The sequence below is a fragment of the Parasteatoda tepidariorum genome, chromosome X1 (assembly GCF_043381705.1).
Source record: "Parasteatoda tepidariorum isolate YZ-2023 chromosome X1, CAS_Ptep_4.0, whole genome shotgun sequence".
NCBI classification, from domain to species: domain Eukaryota; kingdom Metazoa; phylum Arthropoda; class Arachnida; order Araneae; family Theridiidae; genus Parasteatoda; species Parasteatoda tepidariorum.
Genome location: NC_092214.1, coordinates 22,905,820 through 22,927,196, shown reverse-complemented (window position 1 = coordinate 22,927,196; position 21,377 = coordinate 22,905,820). Strand labels below are relative to the sequence as shown.

Genomic DNA, 21,377 nt, shown 5'->3' with positions numbered 1-21,377 from the left:
TTCTCCTTATGTCCAAATAAAATTGAACCAGTGCATGCAATAATGCTAAAAAGCTTGGGTATTATTTGAGTTGTAGCTCTTTATTTACGTCGAAATAAAGCTGCACAATAGGCTATTGGGATTATTATTTGAAGATCAGAAAGTTTATTAATGGTGAGGTGCCTGTATTAAGGAGGAGCCTCCCTAGCCACACAGTCTCTTCTTGCCACCAAACGCTCTGTAGTGTTGAGTAGCGTGTTATAATCCCACCGTAGCACAACAATATTTATGCATTGGTATGTATCTTTGCAATATCTGTCTCTAACTTGTACTATCTGTTCCTAAAATTGACAAGGTTTTATAAGCCTTATTTGTTTAGAGAACTCAAGCCTGCATATTTATGCGTAGCAATAAATATTTAATAACTCGAGAGCTTTGTGTTCACCATACATTACTAGCTCCTGAATTAAGAGACCGCTACTAGGAGGTTATTGGCTTGCAAGCACAGACTTTCTTCTCAGATGTTGAACCTATCATCTATTGCAGTGCTCCCCAACCCCGGGTCCACGGACCGGTACCGGTCCGTGGATCAAATGGTACTGAGCCGCCCATTTCATTGAAACTGAATTTAAATTCCTAGGTTTATATCCCAAATTAAAGATATCTGTGTTCCATTAAAATTTTATTTATTTAAAAAAGAAGACCCCTGAAAGTAATGACATAAATTTTTTAATGTTCGTAATGTATCATTGTCTCCGATTACCCCCAGATGGAACCGTCTCATTGCAAAGAAACAAGCTCAGGGTTCTCATTGATTTAACGTTCTAGTAAATTAAAATGTTAAATCACTTTATCTTTATTTTTTGGTGTAACTGTATTTTATTTTGAAGGCATGTTTAAGTACAATTAAATTAAAATTAATGCATCAAAATAATCTGAAATATAAACAATCAACGCCCCCCCCCCATTGGGCTGCGGAAAAATTATCAAACGTTGACAGGTCCGTGGTGATAAAAAGGTTGGGTACTACTGGTCTATTGTGTGGTATGTATTTCTGTGCCATATATTAAATTTGTAAATTATGTTAATAATTTGCAAACTTCAGTGAGGTTGTTATAGCTGGGGCACTTGAAAAACTTTTCTCTTACGAACAACAGACAGGAAGTACAAATAACTGTGTGTGGAGAAATTTAAACAAACCTAGAGTAACTATTGGATTCGAACCTGCTGTCTTCTCTACTATTTTGCAATGAATCCAGCTATAAAATTGTGAATTATGAACACAAACCTGCAACCTTCCTTTTCGCAGTTCTGGACTTAAATTATTTCTTTCAATATTCTTCCTTTGTTCGTACATAAATTTTCAGACGTGCCTGAACTTCGTTTAATCATTTAGGTTTTAGCTTATACTCCCACAACAGCCTTTGCCATAAAAAGCTTTTTCAGTAAAAGTAGAACAATTTTGATGAGAAGATATGTTTAGAAAGTGAGTTATTTATATGCATATATTTACATAAATATACAAGCCTGTGAATTCAATATATCGCTGGTTCAAAACTAAGACGACACTTCTGCATTCACCTCTCATTGAAATAACGTGAGAAGTGAGTGCAGAAGTGTCGTTTTAGTTTTGAACCAGCGATATGTTTTGCAGATTAGAAAATCCAGCGTTCAAACGAGATTCAAAATGTTTGGCGGAGTCCGGATAGTCCGGAAAGTTCGTGTTGGTTTTCGGCAAAAGGACAGGTCCTGCACGGGACAACCCAATATCATATAATCGCTTTATTGAAGTAGGACAAACTTTACTTCTCCTACATTGAATTGAGTACTTCTGTACTCAATACAAAAGGAGGCGGAAACCTCCCTGGCCGAGAGGTATTGTCCGCCAAACGCTATTGAAAGCGTGGAGGTAGCGGGTTCGAATCCCGCTGTTACCCTGGATGGGTATTCGTGCTGTCCTTCACTGCATTGTGCTCTCTGTCCTTCTATTTAATAAAGGTTTATAAGTCTTAATTGAGCACACAAGCCTACAAATTTGTGCTGTAGCAATAAATAAACAAAATGAGGATTACAAGTCAACGTCAAATTGAAAGACAGACAGGCAATTTACGGAAATACATTCTATATATGAAATGAAAGAATCTTACAGGTTAACGAAACCGCAATAATGACCCCTCTGAACATTTGGTGGGACAGCCATACTTCAAAAACATTAAAAGTCCTATTACCACAAAATGTTTCCTGGAGCAATATCCTATCATAACCAAGAATGTAGATTATTTAGTTATTTATTCCCACATACATAAATCTACAGACTTGTGTTCTCAATAATAGTAAGGATTTATAGGCCCTTGTCAAAAGAAAGGACTAAAAATATAAATTATAGAAACTGACGAAAAGAGGATATACCTAGGATTACACTGAGAATCAAACCCACTACTTGATTAAAACGCTTAGTGGAAGAACCCTGAACATAAATTGGAAAAGTAACATACATGCAGTGAAGTGAACTGATTTGTTTGAAAGTTTAAAAGTTTTATAATCAAAATTTTTCAATTATTCCATACAACCCTTGATCTCTTGGATGTTGATTTATTTTTATCATTTGGTGAGTTAATTTGCACTTATATAATGCTCTTTTCAACCATTTTATAAATAGTTTGAATATTAGTAACTCCAATAGGATTGATTTGGTTTATAAAATAAGTTAAACTACTCTTCTAGTTTTCTGAGCAAATTATGCCTTACTGTGAAATGTAAATAGATTTCAGCCGTCAAAAGCAAAAATTAATTATTTTCAAGCGTTTTCTTTTTTGTAAGGTGTCCAAAGACTATGATAATGAATTTCACTTTGCTGTTAAATTTTAATGCAATAAAACTCAGATAAAGCTTACCTAAAATAGTATTGGAAAGTGAGTTATATTTATATGAATAAAGTAAACATTAACGATGAATATTTATATGAAAGTTAAAAATTAATTTTAAATTAATGACCTTTTAATAGAGAAATAAAAGACTGAAACATTTTATTCATATTGTAGTCATTTGTATGAAATATAAAGTATTAAAAAATAAATCTGTGTGATTATGAAAATTGATACTTTAACCGAATCGCCATATATTTGCTGCTAATTTGTTTTACTCTTAAAGTACATGGGTCAAAGATCTGTAAATTTCATTCATTCTACCTTTTTGTGTACAAAAAATAAAAATACCTAAGATATACCTTTAGTAAGTAAATCCTTACAAAAGATAAAATTTGAGTTTATAATATAGAAATATGCCAATAATTACATAATTCGTAAAATATATTAAAAAAAAATTTATTTAAGTATGAAAGAGGTTATTAATACAATTTTTAGATTTAATTTTCACATAAATATCTATTGTTAACGGTTATTTTATTCTGAAAAACATAGCTCTATTTTCCAATATCTTTTTAGTTTAACTTTATCAGAATTTTATTGAACTTGTTATTTAACACCTAAAGTTCACTATCATAGTCCTTGGACATTTTACTGCAACAAATAGATACTTAAAGTAACTCTTGAAAATATCAATCTTGAAAATCCAATTTTTGACCGAAAATAACTTTCGTTCCACTGTATGCCTGTATAAAAAATTTTACCTAAAGATTTGTATCTTAAAATATCGATAATTAATCAAATTTCTTAAAACCTAATATTCTCATGCATTAAGCAATAGTTAATCAATTTGTATAATGGTAGTGCAAAATTTGCAATCAATATAAATAAATTTTCATCTTTTCTTATACAAAAATACTACTTTGAGATGTTCAAAACTAAAATTTCCATTATTAAATTTTATTTACAATGTTATTTGTATTTTTTGTACTGTTTAATGTACGAAATTATCTATTTTATTTAAAAAAAATAACCAATCAATAACGTATGTTGTAAATCAATAGTTGCAGTTTTATATGTGACAGCTTCCTAAAGTTTAACTCTCTAATTTTACAGATTTCAACCATTAACGAGAATTCAATAGTCAATAATTTAGATCTTAGTCAAATTTCATTTTTAATGCAGAACTGCGAGCATATTTTATTTTAAAAATTGATATATAATACGTTAAAGCCATATAATGTGCTTGGTATTTCATGTATTTGAAGAATAAAATAGGAAACTGGTCCATTTTTTTTCAGAAAGATAGCAATGCAATTTTGGGATTTTAAGGCAATTTCTTACCATGTTGGTTAGAAAAACGATGCAAATTTAGAATACGCATTGTAAATAAAATTGCACCATCCTAATAGTTTTTTTCCCTTCACATTTTAATTTTTCAGAATTTAATGTTTTTTAAATTTAAATAGTTCTCTGTGCCATCCTTTTGGAATTCATAAATTTATTCTATATCTTACCCTTTTGGACTTAGTTTTTTTACTTAACTTTTTTATAAGAATTTTTTCATTAATGAAAAAATGCACGTACTCGTCGCAATGTTTTGATATTGGACTGCAAAGTTTGCTTTAGAATTCTGGTTTGCCAAAGTCATTAAATTCACAGTAATTAACCATCAAGTGTTAATTCTAATTTTTGTCGCAAACCAGAAAAATTTTTGTTATTGGAATTGAGTTGGATCATATTGGGGAAGCTACGTCCTGGTAGAACTGAAGTTTATCTCGTAACGCTTATTACATTTCTCATTTAATACAAATTATGACTTAGAATAATATTTATCTTTTTTCAAGTCTTGAAGTATTTGATTCACGATGTTCGAGAGCAGATTAAACCCATATGCCACTTCTTTCATACCAAATCGAAAAACGGAAGTCATAAGAGAAATGGCTGCAAAGTCTATTACAGAACTATGGGAGAAAAAGAAAGCAAATGGTGAAACAACAGTAACAAATGAAGAATTGGCGAAACTCGTGGGACATTTTATTTCCATAGGCTTCAAAGAACTGGCTCATTCTGACAAAGTAAAAATCCAGATTTACATTAACAAGAAACTCACAAAGGTCCCTTCTGTAAGACCGATATCAGATCTTTGCAAGATTAGATCAAAGCTTAGCATGAAACGCACGAAACCTGAATCTTTTGAAACACCTAACCTACCATTTTTGTTGGTTGCTTTTTGGGGTTTGTATAGACATGAGCAAGCGCAACGACCGCTATTATCTCTAACAAATCGTCCTGATGCCTTGAAAGATAAAGTATGGTCAGTAGATGCATCGGATTACAAGTTGTGGAATCAATCTTGCGTTTCAAAAGTATGCAAATGCCCGCCTATATTTGGATATTCAATCCCATCAGACTTCTTTGGTGTGTCTTTCTACAAGTATTCGTGCTCAGAAAAAGAGATACATCTTAATCACTATCCTGAAAGTACTAACGGCAATGAGTTCCTTTTGACCAATAATTGGCATCATGGATTTGTGGATGAACAGCCGTTTGAAGATATAATAGTGGATACAAGTAACGTAGCTGATGTAGATACTCTTACAAACCAATTTGAAACTATTGTATCGGGAATTTGCAGCATACTCATAAAGTGTGAAGAAGATACGGATAGTGGAATCGAGGACCAGGAAGTGGATGAAGTTGATTTTTACAATTCATTTTGGGATGATAGCCCTTCAAAAGTAAGTTTGCCTTATTTAGGTTTTAAAAAATTAATAAAATGTTAATGTATCGTTATTAAAGGATACACATGCCCTTTATAGCCTTACTTAGCATGTTAAATTTTTAGAATTTTAATAAATTACGTTTATTAGGTTACAGAAAATAGATGGTTTTCTTATCTATTTGCGAAATCAAATTCATTACTTATTAAAGTACCCTATTAAAACTTTGAAAAAAATGGAAATATAATAAATTAATCAAACTAAACTAACCATAAATGGATTGAAGTCGTTTGCAGAAATTAGAACTGAAAATTTAAAGCCTGGTAATTAAAGTTGGCTTAATGAAATAATTTTAAGTATAAGGACTCGTAAGCTTGTCTTTAAGGCACGTGATCCGAAACTTCACTAACTTGTGGCAGGATTAAATTAACTATCATACTCGAAACAATGTTGCTGAAATCAGTGTCCTAAATTCAACCTACCAAAGTGATTTAAATCACCCTGGAGGCGGCTTAAGTTACCCTTGATAACGTCAAATACCTTTAAATTCATTTCTGTTTTTAAAATTAAGAAAACTATAACAGATTAAGTGATATTTTAATGAAATAAAATTTAGATAAATTTGACTCTCTTAGTAGTGATATTAAAATAAAAATTTATGTTAAGAGAATATAAATTTTGGTATACATGATTATATGCAGGGATAATGACCAAAAATAAGATTCATTTAGATTAGCAAAAATTTCCTAATTTTGCTTTTATGTCGGCAATAATTCAAAAAGTATGATCTAGCTTGACATCGCATTGGTTACAATGCAATATCAGTGATGCATTGATTACAATGAGTGCTGTATTTTTTTTTCTTCCAAAAAGAGCTGAAAAGTACGCAAGTGTATTACAAAATAACTTAAATTCTTTACTTATGTTGGAAATAGTTTTTAGACGCAATTGATTACAAAATGCATTAAATTCCTTCTTTCAACGGTGTCTTATTTCTTATTTCCCCTTGAGAAAACGTTGTGATAATTTTTAAGCTCAACGCAAGGTAACTTAAATTGTAAAATTTACCAAACCAATTTTATTAACAAAATTTAACTGCCTATTGTATGAAGTCTCTGGTAGTTACCCATAAACCTTCCAACACAAAGTAATCTGGGAAAACTACTTTTCTAAACTAAAAAAAAAATATTTATTTTTAGGCATGCAAGGTTTATATAATTTGAAAAAAAATCGAAACGTTCGTAAAAATTTTAAAATCTTTCAATTTGATTATTTTTTGTAAAGAAACTAGTCTCTCAAATTATTTTGGTTATGAACAGTCTGGCCAGTGCTTATACTTTTTTAGATAATAAGGCATATTTGTGAAATCCTGAAAATTAAATGCCTCAATATGTTTAAATTGTAGTTTAAATTTATAATTTTTCAGGTCTCGCATGTTCCATTCTCTCAACAGAACAGGGAAACTTTGTTTGATGACGATGACCACCCCCTTTTGGTAGTCACAGAAATGAGCCAGGAACAAGGTAATCTTAATGCAGTTTTTGTTTCAAGTCTTGCTTGACTATCTGTTCAATCCAAATTCAAAATTTTTGATTGTTTTTCATTGATTGACCAACCTAATCTTGATGGTAACCATCAATTCCATCATGAACCATTATATTTTTTGATGGTAACCAACATAAGTAACCATCACCTAATTGTAGGAATTCAGACTGAATTATGATAGTCCAACGAAAGAATAGAAACTTGTTTTGGAAGGTTTGTTCATGTTGAACCATAACGAATTTCCATCACAGTATCTTAGAAATCAAATGTTGGGACGATCATGAACAACCACCATCCCAATGTAGGAATTCGGATTGATTTATTATGATCCAACATAAAAAACCGAAATTGTTCTGTTTAATTGGTTTTTAACAATTCTGTTGAACCGAAATTGATGGTATATTCCAAAGAACCAACAAGAATTCCCATTAAACCATCATAGAAATGAATAGTTTGAACCATCACGGATCATCATGGATTGTTGGTCCATGAGAGTCAAACTTCTCTTGTTGGTTAACCATCATGGTATTAAAATAGCATTTTCTATCATGGAATGATGAAAGTTTGTTGGCATATCAAAAATCAGGAACACGTAATGGAAAATGTTGGATGATGGTGACAATCAAATGATGTTGGATCGCACTGAAACAACATAAACTATCAGTTTTTTGATGGGACCATCAAGAATTTTGACTTGGGATGTCACTCTTGTCGTAAATTAATACTGATAAGTAATTTTATAAATCTCCTGTAAAAATTTTCTAGCTAGTTATTGTGAGTATTTAATAAGCAGATGTTAAGTAGCAACACTAGCTTTGAGAATTCTTTTTATTTCTTTTTTGGTGGCATAACAACGCTGCTATATATTAATTACATTTTTCATTGCGATTTTTGCTAAAGGATAAATCTATTTGCTGTAAATCTTTGAGGTAAAGCATTTGGTTTGCGATGAAAGAGTTTTTAATTTTACATAACTTTTTTTTTAATAAAGCATGAGAATTGCTTCAACTGAAAATTCGTTTTATTATAGAAAAGTTTAATAGGATGGATAGTCAATAAGCTTTTAAAGAAATATCCAAATCTCGGAACTATTTGGTGGGAAAATGCTCCTACAACTTTGTATTCTGAAATATTTCTCTGATAGTTCCTTGAAATGCGTCAACCTTGTGCGTTTAAGGACTCAAATCTATGCAATGAAAGTGATCGAGACGTGTTGGCTCAGTGATGGTGCTCGCCTCCCAATGAGGTGAGCCAGGTTCGAATCCCGGCAATAGCTGGTTGGTTCGAATTCCGCACCCGGCTAGCACCAACCACAGTGCTGACGTAAGATGTTCTTAGTGATAGATGGATCATGGTTTAGTTCCCTTGCCGTCAAGCTAACAGTGCAAATCTTCGTCGTTTTCGTTAAATGCGTGTAAGTTTCCTCAAAGTTCTTCACGAAGGCAAATTTTTCCCAATACATTATCCAGGAGTTTCCTTGTCTTCTGGATTAGGTTAAAAATTACAAGGCTACGGAGTTGAACATTGGTAGTCGTAAGTTCAAATTTAGGTCGGGTGTTCAACGACTGTTATGAAAAAAGAATGAAAGTGATCTTTATTAAATTTCTCTATATGGAATATTCATATTTAAGTTTACTTGACTGTTACCTCGAATACTTTCAACTACCGAAGTTAGTAAGCTGATAAATTTTAAAGAATATATAAGTTTATACCCTTAAATGAATTTCCAACTTTTCGCTTCATTCAATTTGGTATCGTTGTTCTTTGAATTGGAAAATTGAATCATTCAAACTTTAATGAAACAAATACTTCTGTGTTTAGTTGAAATTTAGAAATTTAAAAGAAACAATGCGTTCATATAAAATTCCCCCGTTAAGGAAACTTAGATGAGTTTGAAATTCTTTGAGAATTCTGAAAATACTTAAATTATTGCTAGATTTATTTCTCCATTGTAGAATGAGCTAATTTATAAACAACGAAACAATCGTAAAAAAAACGAACTAATCTTAAAAATTTCCCTTAAATATCATACTGTTCCGGTGTAAAATTGTAATTCGTGCTTCAGTTTCTCATTAGATCAGTTTTCGACTTGCCTATGCTTCAATGAAAAATAAACAAATCACAAAATTAAGTGAAATTCTAAGTCACTGCTAAAGTTGGAGCGAAGTGACGTCACAACTCTACGTTATTAGTTTAATTATTAATAAAATAAGATTGGCAAGATTTTAACTTTACTTTCAAGAAACAAGTTGCACACAATATTCAACCTTCTAAAATAGTTTGTTTGAAACAAGGTCCCACTAGTAATTTTTTCGAATTTTTTTACTGTACGTAAAAATAATTTGAATTTTACACTATTTATTCCATTTATGATTTTTTAAAATTTGTATCGTTGCTAAGACCTTTTCAAATTGTAATTTTTTTCTTTTAATATTTAGACGTGTCTTCTGAAGTTAAAGAAATGATTCGGAAGAGCTTAACTCCTACGACAGACAAATTCATAACCCCTTTCGTTGTGGATGAAGAGAAAGAGGTCTGTGACCCTCCTTGCAGTATATGGTGCGATTCAGTAAAGAAAGGAAATGGCGTTGAAGATTCAGTAAAAATACCTTCCGACTTATCAGAAAATCCGAGATTTAAAGATTTGGTTGATTTGGTTTCCTCAGAACAGCTGTATTCAAAAAAGAAAACAGAGCCGATAAACATGATGTTGAAGTCTGCTCCAAAATTCTGTGGTAATAAAATGGGTGATTGGGATCCCTATTACTATAAAACAAATGTTGACATTGGAGTAACTGCTTATGCTTCGAACTTGATCACATCAAAAGAAAAGTTCACTTTTCTTCAAAAGGACGCCGTAAATTCCAAGTCATATTATGGAAGCGGATCTTGGGATGATTCAGACAGTGGATTTGTATCCCGATCGTCTTCGGAAGATGATATATTTGACGAGATCTGTGAAAAGGACTCGATGTGGAAATTTGTGAATAGCGAAGATAGTCTTTGGCAGCCTTTACCAGAATGTGTAGAAACAAATACTAAAATTCCTCTTCCTCATAAACGAGGTAAGATTTTGTGTATTTATAATATTTTATATAAGGTTTCTAATTTAATGCATTTAAAGTATGTATATCACTAAAAAAATGATTTGAATTAACCTTAGCGATAGTGTTAGCAGTGTGTGAAATTTGCTTTTCAAATCAAAATGACGAAGGGCTGTTTTAGTTAGTTTTAAAAGGAAATCTTTAAATTACTCTAAGCAATTGAGTATTTTATTATGGAAATACCTTTCTCGCAATTGCGCGTGAGTCAAGTTTGCTTCGATTTCATCAAAATAGGGTGACATGCGAGTAGAGTGTTTACTCTGATGTGCTCGATGTATTTCAGAAAGTGTCAGTATTCAAGGGCAGATTTTTTCACGGGTCACGTAAAAAAAGTAGCTTACTGTTTTCACGCTTTTTATACTTAGTCACGTGCAGAAAGTCAAAGTATTTCAGGGTTAATACTCTTGACTATTTTTACTACGAAGGATCTAAAAAATTTCTAATACCAACTTTTTGGAGCCAGCATATTAATAACTTAAATTAAACTAAAATACTGGGCTCTAGCTTCGATTTTCAGTGACTCTGCGACAGATTTGTAAACCCAGACTTACGACCAACATAATAGTTCTCCTAGTCTGCTTTATCGTTTATGCATTAAACTGATTTAAGACCTTAATCCAATTATTATAAAAGATATATAAATGCATATAGATAGCGTATTATATTTATTGATTGCATGATAATTCAGCTACATCTAACTTTATAAAAGACCTCTTAGTTTATTATATAGTCATGAAGGTCATGACCATGTCACCCTTAAATTTTCCTTGTTTTCTCTTATTTTTGGTCAATCATGGCTTATAGCGTCATTTAGGACCATTATAGCCATCGATTTGTGAGCATACTCAATGTAAAGAACGTAATATTTATATTTGACTAAATATATGGTTTTCCGGGTCTTGTGCAAGCCTCAATTTGATAACTTGTTAAGAATGTTCGTTTGTGGCAACATAGTAAGGAAACAAGGTTACTTCCAAATCTTAAACGTCATTTAAAATTAGATATTATTTAAGCCGTTTGACTTTTAATTAATAGTTCTGTCTTATCGAATCTGTAAAGCAACTTCTGTAGAAATTTGTATTTTCAAGTTGCCAAACATTTTATTTAGAATGCCTATTTTAATTTGATATTTTGAGTACCGTGCAGAAACTATGTGCAAAATTTTATGCAGACATTGTGCAAACCAAAACTAAATCATATAAAGTCGGTAAAGGCCTGGTTTCTTAGGACAGGACGCCGTCAGCTGGAAATCAGCGCTAACCTCTGATTGGTCCATTTGTGAGTTTGATAGTATACGTCATCGAACGCTCATCTTGAACTACAATTGCCGTCCAACTCAACTGCAGTTGGATTACAACGTAACGTTAACCACAGAAGAAATCGCGGACAACATCCAACAGCACATTGAAATCAGCCAAGATTTTGACAATAAACATAGCTTTTTCATTAAACATAGCACTCTTCATTTAGCTCAGCTATAATGTGTTTTTTCTTGGACAAAGTCATTATTTGTTCTCTAAAACACTGGTCGACAATAACAAAATCAATACAAATTCAAAATAAATATTTGTTTACGTTATGAACGCATGCGCATGGAGAGATAATGTCTGCGTTGGACCGACTGCTCAGGCTGAGCTAACAAAAAGTATTTTTTTGGCGTCAGCTTTACGTCAACTTTCCGCTGACGCCCAGATAAGGNGAGATAATGTCTGCGTTGGACCGACTGCTCAGGCTGAGCTAACAAAAAAGTATTTTTTTGGCGTCAGCTTTACGTCAACGTCCCGCTGACACCCAGATAAGGCGCTTGTCCTAAGAAACCAGACCTTAAGGTTCTTTCAAGATAACATGGATACCATGACCCCACAAGAATATTAATCTTTTTTTTTTCCCTGTCACACTACTTATTTCATTCATACATATATGCCCCATGTAATGTCTCTATTTAGAGTGCTGAATATTTACGTTTGGAGTGGTAATTCCTTTTGTTTTGAGAATTGTCCAGATTCTTAAGATTTGCAAGTTTGGAGCCTCATTGGGATTTAGTTTTGAATAATCCAGTGGGTTTTAATTTGTTAATTTCGGGTGCAGTCTTCAGATTGATAAGTTTAAACAGTTTATTCAAAGTTAACGACACTAGATATTGTTGGTGAAATTTTAAATATTTTTAAGGATTTATAAAGCCGTGATGAGAACCCTTACTACCAAATTAATTTTTAAATGTCTGTTGTAATCTGTCTGAGGGAACAGTAATAACTTGCTGAGATTATTTGAGTGCATTTTAAAACTATTAATTTTGCTTTGTGACAAAAACTCGTATACATTCTTAATACTGTATACATAACATGTTAATTAAAGTAGCGATTTATTTGGTAAACTAGTATTGAACATATTTTATAGTGAAATCGATACTCACATTGAACTACTACAAGCTTTAAACGTTCACTGCTCTACTCAAGATTTTAACACTTATTAGAAACCTGGAAATTTTTCCGTCTTAATAAATTTTAAATTTTGCGTTTGAATTGAATGAAATTCTTTGTTTTAATAAAGCACTATGTATTCGAATTTCAATGTAAGAGGAGGCTTATTCGATCTTACATTTTTAGGAAACTCTCAGGACGAAGAAATTATTTTCTTTCCTTAAAGTATTTAAGACATGTCTTTCAAGGAAGTAATAGCTTAAACTTTTTAATCGAAGGCCCTCTACCCGTGTCTTATGAACAGTAAGCTTCAGTCGATTTCACAGATAGCATTGTTCTTAGATCTCGTGTTCAAGTATCGATAAGCAAAATGCAATATGTTCAGAGATCAATGCCTTTAATATACAGTTTTAGAAACCTGGTCGAAAATGCCAGGACACACATGAGTCTCAAACTAATATTTAAGCAAGCTACTAATAAAGTCATCGAAATATGTATAATCACTAATGAAAGGGTAGATAAGAAATATCCAAACGTGTTTGACTGAAACCTAGTGTTTCTAATAATATGCTTTCAATTCCTATTTCCTCCGGCAATCAAATAGGCTTTGATAGTTTCGTTCATGCCTTTCTATGAATCTGGAAATGAAGCTTGTTTTTCATCATAAATGGCTCGACAGCCCAAGGGGGGCCTTGGTCTTAAGTTTTTTTTCCAGACTAACCTTTTCCTGCTAGCGTTTTCCAGTTTTTAGTTTTTAAGACCAAAAGGTCTTTTTCCAGGCCATCTCAAATTCGGCCTGCCTTTTTTTCGTGTGCTAACAACTGGTCTAGCATTGAACTCTTTGTGGTACGGTCTTCATCCATTCTGATTACGTGGCCTGCCCATTTCATTTGTCGTTTAAGTTAATGTCAGGTTCATTATATGAATGATAAAACTCTAAATTTGTTCTAAGCCACGCGTCATTTTTTTTTCTTTAAATTTCTCGAAAAATACTTCAAAATCTTTCAAAGGTACCCAACATAGCCTCATCCGTACAAGATATGATCATGGTTTCAGAAGCGTATGTTAAAATTGATATTGTATAATAAATATTTGTATAATAAAACTTAGTTTTTCTAGGAATTACATTGCATTTTATGCATTTTCGAATGCCATTAAAATATCTATTTGCTGTAGTAACTCTCCTTAGTATTTCAATTGTAATATTGTTCCTGTTGCTGATTATCGAAACTAAGTAAACTAGATTTGTGCCTCAAATTTATATTGTGTTTTTCCCCTCTACTAATTATAAAACCATTAATGTGTAATTTTTTGACTGCCTTAAAAATGAAGTCTAAAAGTATATATTGAAGGAATATTATATTTACGCAAGAACTTGTTTGTATAGAAAGTCAAATGCATTGGTCAGTAGGAATTTTCTAGAACTTAACACCACGTGTAATCATAAAGATATTAAGTAATTCAAAAGTGAATAAGAAATATTTTTGAAAGTGGATATAGAAAACTTTCTGTTTTTCAAAGTGTACAAAGTTTTGGAACTTCTTATCTAATCTAACTGTTACTGATTTTGGATACGAATATTAGATGCGAATATATTTTTTATAGAGAAAAGAAAACGGTTGTCTGAAAATTATTGAATCCAGTTGCTTGTCTGCATATAAATTTTAACTTCTGTTTCAGTTCATGACTTCAGATGTAAACGATCTGTTAGTTGAAATGTTTTTGAAGAGAAACTGCAATTACTATACGAGACAAACTTTACGTAAGTAAAATCTATTGCTATTTCATTTTCTACTGCTAATGTTTTTATGAACAACTGTTAACAAATATTAGTATAAAAGTTTTTAATTTATATTTTACAGACAGGATTAAAAATAGAAACTCTTTAGATGAGCTTTGCTTTCTCATCAAAGAAGTTTTAAAATAATGAATGGCGACAATAACCGGTTCTTTCTCATCCGTCCTCATTCGCGTTGTTATTCTTTGATCTTTAATAAAATGAGAAAGTTGCCCGGGGAACTCATCTGCCGTTTGACCTAAAAATATTCTTCCGCGTTATGAAATTTAATTTTGCCCCCAAGTTAATACAATGTCGCCCCCTTTAAACTAGTTCATGTGACTTATTTGTGGTAGTGAACTTTATTTGATATCAATAAATCGTTTATTTTTATTAAATATTAAATGAATCTGCTTCTTCGAAGTTTAGATTTAAATCGGTATCTTATGTAGTTAGCCTTCAAGATTGATTAGATCAGACTTTTACCGGAACTAAAATTTTGTGATTGAATAGCTTGGATAAATATTGTAACAAGTCAAATTTTTGCCAAAAGTATTATATCCTACTGCTTATTGATGCTTCCAGGCGGATACTTATAATTTTCTAGAACTTCCACTAGCACTAGATTAACCCTTTGACACTGGGACACCAGTGTCCCTTTTGATGTCATATTTCTGACGTTCTAATTACAAGTAAAATAGTATTTGTTAACTAAACAAGCAGTCTAATAGTTATTTAAAAAAATCTATTAGATTATCAGAATTGTACTAAAATGTAAAATTCGAAAAAGTATTGAAATTTGTTTTTCATTTATATTAAAGAATTTTTTTTTTTTTTTTTTAAATTAAGGAAATTTCAATAACTATTTCTTAGGTTCAAATAAGTGCAAATTTGAAAAATTGTGCGGAAGTGAGTTTTGTTCGGAAGAATTTACCTTTAATACTGAAAAAACATCTAGTGTTTTGTGCTGTATTTCTTAGTTATAAATTATTAAAATGTTAAATATATTTCACTTATTTTGACTTAAATTAATACAAAATAACAGAAAAAGTAGGAAAAATGTGTTTGCTAAATGCTGCCTGAAAGGATTAATACATTACACTGAAGCATCTTATTGTCTGCTTGAAAATCTCGTTTGTTTTTTTTTTTCTCTTTTATCAAAAACTCTTAAACTGTCTATTAAACAATTTGAAAATGTGACTTGACATTGTCATGAACTCTAAAATATAGATGCCAGGGCTGTAACTCTTATTTCCTCAAATGAGACATCTCTCTGAAATTCCAAAAAAAACTTTTGATGCATATGCAAAACATGTATGGAAAAAGAAACCTCTTTATTTTGCATAAGTATTTAAGAACAGTCCCAAAAAGTTAAAATTCTTCTGGACTTTCGTTGTAACAAATACCAGCTTCAGCTAGTAATTTTGTTTTTATCTTAAAAGTATTGTGTAAAAATAAGGAATAAAATACTAAGTTTTCGATGCTGTTCTCTAAAATCAAATAGAGCAATTTATAACTCCCTTGAATTATTAGTAATCTTCAGAATTCTCAGTACAAGATATCAGAAATCTTACTATTGCTCTGTAAATGTATCCAGAGTTCTAGATTCCAGATAATACTTAGAATACTAGTTTTAAAAATAATTTATAGAGATATATGGAGCAATAAATTGAATATTTAAAAAGTTAATTCTGTAGTAATTTCCGATCATTAAACCCTTATTTTTACAGATTAAGTTATCAATCTTTCAATTTGAACAATTTGTCTTGGTTGCCATGATGGCACAGAAGTGTTCTTACAAAGACTGTCTTAAAATAGATACATCAAGACAAAAGCAGAAACTGATCTTGGGTTGTTGGAAGCAGCATTTCTTAAGCACTAATAAAGGTAAATCTTATTTCCACTAAAACTTCCAGGGTTCATACAGTCCTTAAAGTTAGTTGTGGTAAATTTAAGAAAATAAGATTTTAAGATTAATTTGTTATCGCGGCATCTTCCAAATAACTATCTAGTCATAATATCGGAAGTATCTAATTTAATTTTTGAGTGAAAACTAATAAAAAGAAATTTGACTGATTTGTTAGGAAATATCGCTAACTTTTTTTATGGACTCTATGCACCCGGACAATTGATATCCTTATTTTTTACTGCAAAGGTGAAATAATTTATCTTATTTAGTGTAATACTAGTGAATAATAGTAATACTATGCAATCTAGCTATACAGTTAGCTCACTGTTAAATGAATCAAAAGAATTGATAATTACAATGGATATTTTCAATGGTAATCAAACTCGTGACTTTCGATTTTCAACAACAGCATCCTATAAATGCAGTGTTTTAATTGATTTACGAAAGTAAATTCCTTTTTCTTTCCTATATATGCATGTTCCGCAACTCTAATTTTTAATCTTTTCTGTTTGGGGATAGATTTCGTTTAAAACACTGATCTGCTTACTTCAAGTGCGCAACAGCGAATGTTACAGCAGTTAAGCGTACTTCGGCTCTTATTCCATAAACTACAAGAAACTAATTTTTTGTTTTGTTCTTTTCCAACAATTTATTTCCCTATTTTTCGCTATTATAAGAAAATAATGAAACTGCGAATAAATCAGTTTAGCACTTCTTTCTCCTTCATGGCAAAGGAAAATCTAAACTTGAATTACATATTTCTACAAAAACTTTTTCTGGGTGTTTATCTTATCGTAAAGCTGACTTACTTTCTTTAGAGGACACATGATGGATTTTTTCCCTAAATTTTCAAGGGTGGCACCAGGGGCAATTATCCCTCTGTAGGTCATAGTTTCCCCCCTGTCAGGATGAAGTTAAAAGTCGTCGAAAAATGCTACTGTCTTGCAAATAAATATAATTATAGTCTTAAAAAATCATTTTTCTTTTTTAATTTTTCTTTTTTCTGTAATGAGAATAAATTAAAAACAGACTACTTACAAACAATACTTAGTCTAAAAATATGCATTGAAAACTATATCACTAATCTATTCATTGTCTTACCTGATTAAAAATAAATAGCAAAATACACTTTTAATACCTGATTAAATAAATACCTGATTAAAACTAAAACTAAAAAGTAAATAGCAAATAAAGAATGAATAAAGAAAAATGAATTTTTGAAATGAATCAAGTTTTTAATCAGGTACTCTCTTACCGATTCAGTTTCTTAGAATTATTTATTTAATGGTGTTAAAAAAAAGGCTCAAATATATTGTAGTAGAATTAAATTTATCAGAACGGGAATCTTTTTCTTTATTACAGATTTTAAAAAAAGTTTGAATTTCTAAATAAAGCTAGATTTTTATTAGTCTTATTGCATTTTCAAAAATAAATTTTAATATTCAAATAAATAATTAGCATTTTATAATTTCGCATAGCTTGTTTTATTTTCCTATTTATTTTCTAATTCTTTCTCTTCAGTTGAAACTAAAAATTTTGATATTAAATTTGACTTTTTATTATAGCGATTGATTTAAGGATAGTAGAAAAAGTCAGCTCTAATGGCGCCATCTATATCCCGCAATCTGTATTTTAAAGTTTCGAAATAAAAACTTTTTTATTTCATGAAAAGTAAAATTATTGGTCAATTAAATGCTTTTAAGATCAGCATCTTCATTTTTCGCAATATTTTGACCGTATTTCATGAAGTATCTTATGAGTCTGATCTCTGAATTAAAATGAATTAAATTGTTAGGATCAAATTTATGAGTAAAGAAAATAAATTATCGTGATATATCTTAAGCATCAAATAATATTTGAAAAAATTATGGCAGAAGTTAGAATAGCTTTTTTTTTTTTTTAAATCATATCTCTGAAGAAATACTTTTTTAATAGTTAGAATCTGAATTCCTCATTGATTAGGCTTGCAACTACGCTCATGCTGCCATCTTTTAATCGTATTAAAAATTAAACTGACGTCGTAGTTAATACCAGTGTATTTTTACATTTATTTTTAAATCTTATTGTTCTGCTTATTAAACTGGTTACCACAAGCAATCCTAGATGTAGTCAGCCTCTTAAACAATGAAGTTTTCAGTTCGTAAAATTTTATTTATTCAAAGTGTATGCATGCTTATCATCAAATTTAGTTTTAGTTATTTGTAAAATAAACCATTTATCTAGTTTCAGAAAACCTCGTGACGAAACTGAAATTTAAAATTTAGTCCAACATAAATTTGTATAAATTTTTTCAAGCTATTAATTGGACATATATTTTTCATATTTCCAAAACGTTAACGTGTAAAATGTTATTAGCTTAACATTTTCAGCCTTAAATTACTAGTAGCAATATTTTATTACTAACATTTATTAAAAATTGAAAATCTTAAGTTTATTTTAGTTGTATAAATTAAACTGCAACTAACTCATTTTTTTAAACTAGATTTTTTTTTCTTAAATATTCTATGTTCCAGTAACTTAACTTTAAGTTTTCAATTTAAAATAGTTTTTATGCTATTTATCTCTGCATTTAGTCCTCTTTTCTAATTTTTTTTAATGTTTTTTTTGTTAGTTACAAAAAAAAATTTAAAATGTGTATTCATAAATAGGAAATCAAATTACTCCTAAGATATAATATGTATTCGTAATCCGAGTGTAGAATAAACCGGACAATAGAGCCAATTTGATTAATCCGATTATTAAAAATAATAAACAGCAATTATTGTCAATACCCGCATTCAATACGCTAATATTTTTATTAATCTTTTATAACGTTATTAAAATTTATGAATTAAAGATTTCAAATTATGTGAATCATTGCAATTCATCAATGTTCGTTTAAAAAAAATAAAAAAAATAAAAAAAAAATTATCAAGCTATTTTAAATTAAAGGGTAAATAAAAATCCTTATGTTTATTCATTGTTTGTAATTTTCATCCTATTCGTTTATTGCGTCTCTTCACATAAACTATTAAGGGATTTGATCAAATCACTTTCCTTAGGGATATCACCCCACAATCATTTTAACATTATCCGTAAAATGATCATTTACATTAGATTTGATCGTATCTCCGTTTTTATCATTTACGTATGACATTTTTTACAGAACAGCATTTTGTCCAATTTTCAGTCCGTTTTAAAGATAATCATAAATTTATTCTGAACGACTTTAAAATAACTTGAAAAAATCATCACTTTCCCTTCCATACTTTTACAAGCACTTTTTCTGTTCCTTTATTTTGTAATAAATTAGCCTATTTAAAAGTTTTTTATTTCATTTTTTATTGCACAAATTATGTTGAAACAAGAATTAAATTAAAACCTAACTCAAACTCTCGAATTTGTAATTTTTGCACACAATAAACCAAACAAAATATCTTTACATAATTTATACTAACAATTTACATAAAATAAAATTTTAGTCTATTTTCCAAGTACTCTAAAAGGGAGAAAATCGTCATTCTTAAAACAGAACAAGTAGAGTTCATAACTTCTGAAAACAAAGGGGTTAATAGTGATCATAAGTCTGTATTTTACATCTAAGGCCTAGCAAAATATAACTATTTTCTCCTTTTTAGTTTACGTTAAAATAATTATTTTTTTTTTATATATAATTTTATTTTCACTTTAGTTTAGCTGTTTATTTCAGTTTTGTCTGCTGGCAAAATTTGGATTGGTGACAAAATTGAAAAATTTTGATTGCACCATTTCGAAAAGTGTAACTTATTTTGTTAATAAGTTACATTGTCATAGTCGCAGAAATCCATGTGAGATTTGAGATCTCCAGCTGGTCAAAATGGTCGATTTTTCGATTGTCAATAAATTTCATTCGAGAGAAATTCCACGAAAAATTAACAATATTTCTATTTGTAGAATTAACATTAATTTATCGTAGAATTGAGGACTATAAAATAGAATTCAGTTTGGATTTAAATACTCTAACCTGTCAGAATGTGCTGGAAATTTCGATTTACAATAAACTCTTTGGTTATAATATGATAAATTCTACTTGTAGCGGACAGGAAATTACTTCAACTTGTATTCGCATCCAACAAAGAACTTCAATTTAATTAGTCTAGCTAGTCTGAAAATTGTTGAAATTTTGACTCAAGATAAATTTAATTTGGCGATGATGTATCGTAATAAATTCTGTTTGCAGCGGTGAGGAATTTATTGAAATTGCATTTTCTCCAGCCACGGAGCTTCGGTAGATTTGAGTCCTCTAGTTTATCAAAAAGAAACTAATTTTAACTGAGATTTCATCTTAACAGACACAAAAGAAGTTAATTAAACTTTGTTATTGCTTTTATTATATCATAATTTAATATAAATTTCTTTACATGCTTATAATTTAAAATACAAATGCTGAAGAAATATTTTTAATAAGTGATTCAATTAAATATCTGCCTAATATTTTTTTCACTGGAAAATAATAGCAAATAATTCTGATTCATAAATTTATAAAATAGCGATAATTTGTTTCCATAATGAATTGAGGAAAAAGCATTAAGCGTAGTTTTTAATTACTTAAAATTAATGAGTACTCCACTGGTTTATGTAGTATCTGCTTTATGTAGTAGTATTATGCTAATTTTACTTCTGATTTTTGAACAATCAGTTTGACATTGTCTTTTTTTTTTAATAGGACATCACAAGGACTGAAAAGACAAGCCCTTGTCAGGGCGATAGTTTTATATGCGTATTGGTTTTATAAGATTTTTAAAACAGCATGTTTATTGTACTTTTAACTAGTGAAATTGTATACCTCTGTACCCAAATTTCTTGAGCAAAATAAATTTTATATTTTGCTATTTGTCTATTTTGCCTCTTATATTCTCTTACATATTTTTATCTTGATGGTTTTGGGCTAAAACGTGGAAGGTGGTCACAATTTTTTCTAAAGAATTCAATATCAGTTATTACTCTACTTCAGCTATTCCCAAATGGTGTTCCTCGGAACCCTAAGGTTTGGTGGAATAGCTATGGGGTTCCCATAGTTGTTTTTTTTTTAACCCAC

At 30.3% G+C, this 21,377-nt stretch overlaps 1 protein-coding gene across 2 annotated transcripts; it reads left to right on the top strand.

Annotated features, from left to right (window-relative positions):
- The first annotated feature begins 2,021 nt into the window (after positions 1–2,021).
- Positions 2,022–21,174, top strand: LOC107437525 (uncharacterized). 2 transcript variants are annotated; one of them, XM_016049561.3, is made up of 7 exons: positions 2,022–2,587; positions 4,691–5,584; positions 6,993–7,089; positions 9,550–10,176; positions 14,316–14,397; positions 16,143–16,299; positions 21,006–21,174. In XM_016049561.3, the coding sequence occupies exons 2-5, from the start codon at positions 4,712–4,714 to the stop codon at positions 14,348–14,350; spliced, it is 1,632 nt and encodes a 543-aa protein (XP_015905047.1). In that variant the 5' UTR covers positions 2,022–2,587; positions 4,691–4,711; the 3' UTR covers positions 14,351–14,397; positions 16,143–16,299; positions 21,006–21,174. The 2 variants fall into 2 exon arrangements, with proteins under 2 accessions (XP_015905047.1, XP_071043432.1); XM_071187331.1 differs by lacking the exon at positions 2,022–2,587 and adding an exon at positions 2,605–2,735.
- The last annotated feature ends 203 nt before the right edge of the window (positions 21,175–21,377 follow it).

Coding starts and splice junctions, on each gene's coding strand:
- LOC107437525 (XM_016049561.3), top strand. CDS start 4,712: ATGTTCGAGAGCAGATTAAACCCATATGCCACTTCTTTCATACCAAAT. Junction 7,090..9,549: donor AGAAATGAGCCAGGAACAAG/GTAATCTTAATG, acceptor TTTAATATTTAG/ACGTGTCTTCTGAAGTTAAA. Junction 10,177..14,315: donor TCCTCTTCCTCATAAACGAG/GTAAGATTTTGT, acceptor CTTCTGTTTCAG/TTCATGACTTCAGATGTAAA.